Source organism: Mandrillus leucophaeus, unplaced genomic scaffold (genome assembly GCF_000951045.1).
Source record: "Mandrillus leucophaeus isolate KB7577 unplaced genomic scaffold, Mleu.le_1.0 Scaffold14, whole genome shotgun sequence".
NCBI classification, from domain to species: domain Eukaryota; kingdom Metazoa; phylum Chordata; class Mammalia; order Primates; family Cercopithecidae; genus Mandrillus; species Mandrillus leucophaeus.
In genome coordinates this window covers 622,692-630,967 of record NW_012101365.1, presented here as the reverse complement: position 1 = coordinate 630,967, position 8,276 = coordinate 622,692, and the positions used below count along the sequence as shown (strand labels likewise).

Genomic DNA, 8,276 nt, shown 5'->3' with positions numbered 1-8,276 from the left:
TCTTTCTTTCTTTCTTGTTTGTTTTTGAGACAGAGTGTCGCTGTGTCGCTCAGGCTGGAGTGCAGTGGTATGATCTCAGCTCACTGCAACCTCCACCTCCTGGGTTCAAGCGATTCTCCTGCCTCAGCCTCCCTAGTAGCTGGGATTGCAGGTGCATGCCACCATGCCCGGCTAATTTTTTATATTTTTAGTAGAGATGGGGTTTCACAATTTTGGCCAGGCTGGCCTTGAACTCCCGACCTCAGGTGATCCCCCTGCCTTGGCCTCCCACAGTGCTGGGATTAAAGGCGTCAGCCACCACACCAGGCCCTTTCTTTCTTTTTGAGTTTAACAGTTTTCCTCCAGATAGTAGTGTCAGTAGCACACTACCCCCATACCACCTGTGACAACCCAAAATATCTCCAGAAATTGCCACATGTCCTCACGTTGGGAGTGGGGATACCCTGGCACTTCCAGTGAGAACCACGGGTCTAGAGAAAATAATTCTTGCTGGAAAACAGCCTCCCTTCCTCACTGATGGCCACCGAAGCTTCAGAAGATGTTGGGCCCAGTGTCCTTTGCTGTTCTTCACTGAACACACATTGTCTCGTTTAATTGTCCCGGTCCCGTGCAGTGGGGGACGGTGCTCCTCTTTCGCTCCGAGTGGGGCATCTGGGCTTTCCTAGCTCCCTTCCCCGCCTCGCCTCTGCTTTCCATAAGTCATGCCTTTGAGTAGCGTTGTCTCTGCTTCTAGCATATTTCACTTAGCACTGAGTGTGACCTGAGCACTGAGTGTGACGTCTCTGGGACGTGGAGGCTACTGCTTTTGGCTTTCTCTCAGGAATGAGCCGACTAATGGCCTGGATGATATATATGCAAATAAGAACTTGGGTACAAGCTAAACTTGGAGTGCCTGAGGTTCGAGGGTTGTCATACCTCTGTACCCCATTTCCCAGTTCAGACTAGATTTGGGGACTTCCAGGAGGTAGGCTGGGGAGGGGCTAGTATTCTTAGCCACAGACGCCTGTTGGGGCCTTGGGCCTCAGACTAGAAATTCCACTTTGTCTGCCAGCTGCCCGGGGGGAGCTGTCCCTCCTTCTGGGCCCAGCACCAGACAAGGTTCCACAGGTGGGGCTGGGCAGGTGGTGCTGAGTCCCAGGCCTCTGACCGGCAGTGGGAGAGGAAGAGAGAGACAAGGGCTTGAGAGATGGAGAGGCCTGGGGGCTGGGGTGTTATCTGGGGGATGGGTCTGTGTGCTGCCAGGGAAACCCCTCCTCAAGGAGAAGGTTTTTATGCAGGGAAGTGGCACAGGACACGGAGGGACTCATATTTACTGAGCTTTGGTGCAGTGGCCCCTGGCCTGGGTATTATTCTATTTAAGCCATGCAAAAGCCCGTGGGGGAGAAGAGTTACGGTTTTCCTTCTGCAGGGAAAAACCTGAGGCTGAGGGAGGCTGTGAGACATGAGACGTGCCAGGTCACACAGCTGGTAGCTGGCAAAGCTGAGACTCCAACCTGTGTCTGAGGGGCTCTGAAGCCTGGTTCTGGCCCCAGCTCTGGGCAGCCTGCTCCTCTCCACAAGCCACTGCCTGCAGATGAAGCAGTCCTGGCAAAGGCCTGGGAGCATCCAGAGAGTGCTCCTGGCTGGCAAGCGGTGGAGCAGCCTTGGTTTCCTGCCTTTGACCCTCAGGGATCACAGGAGTGTCACCCAGAAGTAGCTTAATTTACGAGTGTTTTATGAACAGGAAAAGGGGTAAAGTCACATGATTTCACAACCAAACAGCCTGTAAACCTTAGTCATCTCTCTTTCCTCTGAAGTTCCCAGCATAAACCTGGCACTGAGGAGCTTTATAAATAATTCACACGGAGACCTGGGGAAGGGAGTAAAGGCGCTCCCAGTCAGTCCCACAGGCTTACAGGGACCCGGGCAGGCTAGCATTATCGTCCCCATTTTGCAGAAGCAGAAATCTAGGCCCAGACATGTTAAGTGGCTCCCTCCACATACAGAGAGGACCTGGCGTTGTTCGCATCCCTCCTTGCCTGTTGCCCTCTCCATGTGATGGACTAAATGCTACCCCCTGCCCCCAACGCACCCTTCAGCTGAGGAGCCTGGGGCGGTGGAGGAGCAGGGAGCCCGGAGGCTCCTGAGGCCACCTTGGCTCAGCCCTGACATCAGTGCTGAGGACAGAGATGAGTCACACACAAACTCTGTCCTCGAGGTGCCCACAGTCTGCAGAGAGCTGAGCCTATGCTGGTCAGTTCAGCATGACCCGTACCTCAGTTACAGATGGAGTCCCTGAGGAGGAGGCCTGGATTCCCAGGGCTCTGGGAGGCATTTGAGGGCCTTGACAGATATGTCAGGAGATGTAGAGGAAGGGTATTTCTTTCTTTTAAAAAAAAAATTATTATTACTTTTTAGAGACAGGGTCTCACTCTGTTACTCAGCCTGATCTCAAACTCCTGGGCTCAAACAATCCTCCCGCCTTGCCCTCCTAGAGTCCTGGGATTACAGGCATGTGCCACCACACCTGGCCGAGGAAGGGCATTGCAATCTGAGGGAACAGCCTGGGCAAAGGCCTGGAGGAGGGAAATGTGGGATTTTCTAACGGAAGGTCTTTGTGGTTCAGTGTGGCTGGGGGTACAGTCTTGAATGTGACCAGATAGGGGTGGGTGGGGAACAGAAGCATCAAGAGGGCTGGAGAGGTGGGCAGGGCTGACATCTTGTGGAGCTTCAGCCCCGGCAGGATCTCCTAGGATGTGGGAGCCATGGGAAGGTGTAACTATTGGGCACCATGATCAGATGAGGGGAGGGAGTGGGAAGAGGCAGCAGGTGACTAGCGAGGAGGTCCAGGGAAGTGGGGTTGAGGGCGGCCCAGGGGTGGGGTTTGGGCTAAACAGGATCTCACAGACAGGACTTGGGCTCAGCCTACAGGAGGTGGGGGCAGAAGGCAAGAGGGTGGCACTGGGGGCAGGGAAGGGCAGCCTCGGGCCGACATGCACTAAAGCCTTTCTCAGTGCTCATGGCAGCTATGCTGCTGCCACCCCTACTGAGCCGATGAGGAACTGAGGCTCAAATCTGGTAGATCACTTAGGGCCACTCAGCAGGAAGAAGGCAAGCTGGAAACCGAATCTGAGGTCTTTTGAGTAGCAGTGAGCAGATCAGACCTGGCCAAGGACCTCCCCGTGCCTGGACCCCGGGTCCCCTTGCCTCACTGCAGAATGGAGGAGGACGGAGATGAGCTGCCCAGGGCCAGCTGCCTCTGGGGCTCTGTGAGGTGGTGCTCTCAATGTCCCTTCTCTTTGACAGAACCAAGGAAAGCATGTACCACTCGCTGACGTATGCCACCATCCTGGAGATGCAGGCCATGATGACCTTTGACCCTCAGGACATCCTGCTCGCCGGCAACATGATGAAGGAGGCACAGATGCTGTGTCAGAGGTTGGGGGCGTTGGGGGCAGGGATCAGAGGTTGGGAGGCCCACACTTCTGTCACCTTGGCCCATCCCAGTGCCTAACATGCCACTATTCGCACTGCTGCTTTTGGCTAAGACGTTGTGTCTGCAGGTGCTAAGAGCCGTCCCTGTTGGCCCTGCCTCAGGAGCTATGTTGTCTGAGCCAGTCACTGGGCAGCTTTCAGGGACCAGGGTGACAGAGTAGAGGAGGAGGCACCACGACTTGAGTGGGCAGGAGGGTAGGCCAGGCTGGGCACGAAGAGACATTAAGGAGAGGAACCCAAATGTGGCACAGGTTGGGAGCTGCCAGGAGCAGCGTCACCTGGCCTGGACGCGGGTTGACCAGGGGCTGCTGTTTAGCCTCAGCCCCAGGACTGATCAGGTGGTAACTGTCCCATTTTATCAGTGAAGACACTGAGCCTCAGAGAAGTTAAGTGACTGTTTTTGCCAGAATATCAAACCTCTTCTGCCTGACCCCAAAGTCTGTGTTCTTTCTGTTAGCTCTGTCTCTCTAGGAATGTTCTAGAGTGTAGCAGAGAGGGACAGAGACAAGTGTGGCCTCTCTCTAATCCTCACCTGAGGCCCCTCTTTTTCCTTCTCAGGCACCGGAGGAAGTCTTCTGTAACAGATTCCTTCAGCAGCCTGGTGAACCGCCCCACGCTGGGCCAATTCACTGAAGGTGTGGCATCCAGGACGTCCTCTCAACCATGCTAAGCCCAGGCGGCCAGCTCCAGGCCCAGGAAGGGGCAGTTATCCTCCCTGTCATCGCCTAGGGGGCCAGGCCCTGGGGTCCATGCCAGGACACACATGGGTCAGACCTGGGGCCTTTTGAGGCCTGGCTCTCTAGTGAGGGTGTGGGGGGCAGGTGAGACCCACTTATGTGATAGCACTACTGGCTGAGAACCTGCAAGTCAAGAAAAGGGAAAGCTGTCCAAGGCCAGGGCTCTGCTCCTCAGGCCCACAGTTGTATGTGCAGTTGAGTTTACTGATTTAATTATCCTGGTGATCACATGGGCTCCAGAGGAGAATGTGGTGTCAGCAGCTGAGTCATTGGGACAACATGAGAAGAGATGGTGTGGGCTGTCATGGTCCATCCAGGTCTTTGTGCCATGACCACATGCAGCTGTCCTGGAGGCAGCAGTGGCTGACCACAAGCAGTGAGGGGCTCTGCAGCATAGGAGAAAGTGGCCTTACCCTCCTCAAGAGCCCTGGAAGGTTCTAGCGCCCCACAATGCATCTGATGTTGCTGGGTGCACAGCACCTACAGTGGTGCTTGGAGAACAAGACTAGGCGACCTTCTTGGGGAGGGTGTGAGCTAGCTTCTAGGGACAGTGACGAACACTCTGAAGCACTGGGTGACGAGGTAGGGGACAGGAGAGGTGCTGACACAGGTTCCCTTTGCTTTTGGGAAAGTGGGGGTGTGAGGATTAGGCCTCCTGATTAGAGTCCCAGGAGGCCACAGGGCTTTGGTTTTTTCCCCACAGAGGAAATCCACGCTGAGGTCTGCTATGCAGAGTGCCTGCTGCAGCGAGCAGCCCTGACCTTCCTGCAGGTAGGGACCCCCACTTGTACAAGGAGGCTGGGATTTCAGAAGATCAATTTCCACATCCAACCACAACCCTTCCCCTAGAGCAACTGTGACCCATCCCCCATAGCAACCACGACCCATCCCCTGTAGCAATCGTGACCCATCCCCTGTAGCAATCGTGACCCATCCTTCACACTCCTGCCCCTGGCAGGGCTCAAAGGGAAGTGATGGGCATCACGCCCTCACACCCCTAGCACATGCGCTCCCACCGTTACCGGGATGCTGTTTCCACTGTGTGGCTGCTGCATTTCCTGTTAAGGGTCCTGTGGGGGTGATAGGCATTGTCTCAAAGCCTGCTTTCCATGTGATTCATTCAACAAGCTCTGTAGTACCTGTGATGTACCAGACTTTTTGCACACGGTACAGGTATGTAGTTTCTACATACCTTACACACATTACAGTTTGTTTTTGCTAATATTTACATTTGTTATTTAATCTTCACCACAGAGGCCTGTGAAGGGGAGACTTAGAGGAGAGGGGTCACTTTCCCAAGGTCACATGATTAGCAAATGATGAGCAGGGATCTGAACCTAGGTCTGATGAAGTTGGAGCCCAGGTCTCCTCACCACACAGTGGGAATGATGAGAATGATCACTGCATGCTTTTGCCTGAAAGCCTGGGTTATAATGAGAACATATCAGCATCATTATATATGTGTATTTAGCAGAAGAGGGACATTTTAGTGTTGGGGTGCTGGTTAATTTCATAGCTTTTTTTTTCTATCTTTTTGACCTGGGGAGATTAGAATTGGATTAATCCTAATCCTTGCTTTAGGATTCACTGTAATGATTGCACCATAAACGACATTTTGTTTTGTTTGTTTATTACATTTTTACAAATAATGAACACCCATCAACACCACAGCCAACTGGAGGACAGAACACGGGCAATAACTCTCCCCACCCTGGGACTCCTCGCCCTGTCGATGCACCCAGTAGGGGAATCACTACTAGAGTATTATGTTTATTGTCCCCTACCCTTTCCTTTTTTTTTTTTTTTTTGAGACGGAGTCTCCCTCTGTCGCCCAGGCTGGAGTGCAGTGGTGTGATCTCAGCTCACTGTAACCTCCGCCTCCCGGGTTCAAGCGATTCTCCCACCTCAGCCTCTGGCTAATTTTTGTATTTTTGTATTTTTAGTAGAGATGGAGTTTCACCACGTTGGCCAGGCTGGTCTCAAACTCCTGACCTCAAGTGATGCGCCCACCTCGGCCCTACCCTATTTTTTTTTAAAAAATCGCTTTCTCAGCTTTGTACTCATGCCTGAACAGCATATGGTGATGTTTCATTTGCTTTTGAGCTTCCGAAGTGGTGTGGGTCTTGCTTTCTTCCCTCGGCCTTATGTGACTGTGTGTGATTCTCTTGCCTGAACACACCGCAGTTTGTTTATCTGTCCTTCTGCTGGTGGCCATTTGGGCTGTTTCTGTTTCTTGGCTATCATGAACTTCCACAACCCTTGTCCATCCGTTTTCCATTGGGTGTAAACAGTGAATAGAGCTGCTGGCGGCTATAGGCAAAGGAAGTTTTGCATTTAAAAATGTGATAAATACCTGCTTGTTGTAAAAACCACAAACAATCCAAAAACCAGCATCCCCTCTCCTTTCTCGCAGTCCCTCCACCTAGAGGGAGATACTGTTAACCATTGGGCGTGGCCCCTCCAGGCCTCTCTCCAAGCACAGAGTAGTGTACCTGTGAGACTGGTCCAACCCTGGGCATTTTAGAGGTTTTGTTGAGCCAAAGAGCAGGGAGGTCTGGTTTGGCTGATCTCTGACCTCATCCCCCAAGGGTTCCTCACAGGGAGGGGCAGTCAGGCCCAGAGCCTTGCATGATCCCTCAGCCTACGGCTGCCCACCTGGGCCAGGCGGTCAGCATCTTTTCCTCCTGCAGGACGAGAACATGGTGAGCTTCATCAAAGGTGGCATCAAAGTTCGAAACAGCTACCAGACTTACAAGTGAGTGGGGCTGGCCATCCGCTTGTGGAGACTCTGGGTCACAGCCTCTGCTGTGCTGTTCCCCTCAGGCGGCTTTGTGGGAGGAGAAGAGTACTATACAAGGCCAGAACCTAGACTGTTGATGCAAGCCAATTTCCATGCCCTCAGGACCTCAGTCTCCTGAAATCATATTCCCCTGGCTTTCTGGCTGTGTCTCTTCCCTTTGGTCCCTTGAGTGCTTACTCCCTGCCTGACCCTCTGCTGGGGAAAATAAGACACAGATTCTGCACAGGCTGGTCTGGTGGGGGCAGGGAGATAGCCACACGAACAGCCATTTTGGGAACAGCAGCAGAACTCCCACAGATCTGTTAAGGCCCCCAAATGCCACCTTCCCCATGAAGGCTTCTTTAACTCTAGTACACAGGAAAGGTATACACACACACACGCATACACACACACACACACATGCGTGGACACGCTCTCTGCAGGCCAAAGTCACTTCCGTGCTATCTCTGGATCCCTGACATTCAAACTAGCCCAGGCCCAGGCCGTGTTTATGAATGAAGATAAAGATGATAAATAGGCCAGGCGCGGTAGCTCACACCTTTAATCCCAGCACTTTGGGAGGCTGAGGCAGGCGGATCACCTGAGGTCAGGAGTTCGAGACCAGCCTGTCCAACCTGGTGAAACCCTGTCTCTACTAAAAATACAAAAATTAGGTGGGCATGGTGGCAGGTGCCTGTAATCCCAGCTACTCGGGAGGCTGAGGCAGGAGAATCACTTGAACCCGGGACGCGGAGGTTGCAGTGAACTGATATCATGCCACTGCACTCCAGCCTGGGTGACAGAGCGAGATATCATCTCAAAAACAAAAACAAGGGCGGTGGGGGCAAGAGTTTTAAAGAGAGTAGATAAGGTTTGAAATATGCAGAGGATTATGCAGAAATCACTATGGAAACAGCACAAGAGTGACTGGCAGTACGGAGAAGCCCAGCTGAAGCTGGTGATGATAAATTTACGGTGACACCAATCTTACTACACCTGCTCAGTAGTCCACATGCACCACAGAGAAGGCAGATAATTTACTTCACGCTTTTTCCATCAGGCAAGAGAGACAGAAAAATAATATTGCAAAGGGGGCTAAGGATAGACATGAAGCTATAGACCAAAAGACAGGGGAATAAACTTTTACTTTTACAGGAGGAAAATAATTCATGGCGGTGGATATTGGGGATAGTTGCATAATAATGGAAATGTAGTTAATACCACTGAATTGTACACTTAAAATTGGTTAAGATATTAAATTTCATGATATGTATATTTATCACAGT

The 8,276-nt window shown here is 52.3% G+C and overlaps 1 protein-coding gene across 5 annotated transcripts in view; it reads left to right on the top strand.

Moving 5' to 3' along the window:
• Window positions 1–8,276, top strand: part of TTC39A (tetratricopeptide repeat domain 39A) — a 62,835-nt gene that overhangs the window by 32,750 nt on the left and 21,809 nt on the right. For 4 of the 5 annotated variants that reach the window (XM_011973732.1, XM_011973731.1, XM_011973734.1 and 1 more), the window contains 4 exons: window positions 3,286–3,417; window positions 4,033–4,109; window positions 4,915–4,982; window positions 6,902–6,966. In XM_011973732.1, the coding sequence (XP_011829122.1) occupies window positions 3,286–3,417; window positions 4,033–4,109; window positions 4,915–4,982; window positions 6,902–6,966 (342 nt within the window). Of the gene's footprint in view, window positions 1–3,285; window positions 3,418–4,032; window positions 4,110–4,914; window positions 4,983–6,799; window positions 6,967–8,276 lie in introns of all 5 variants that reach the window. The other variant, XM_011973730.1, reaches the window with a different exon arrangement.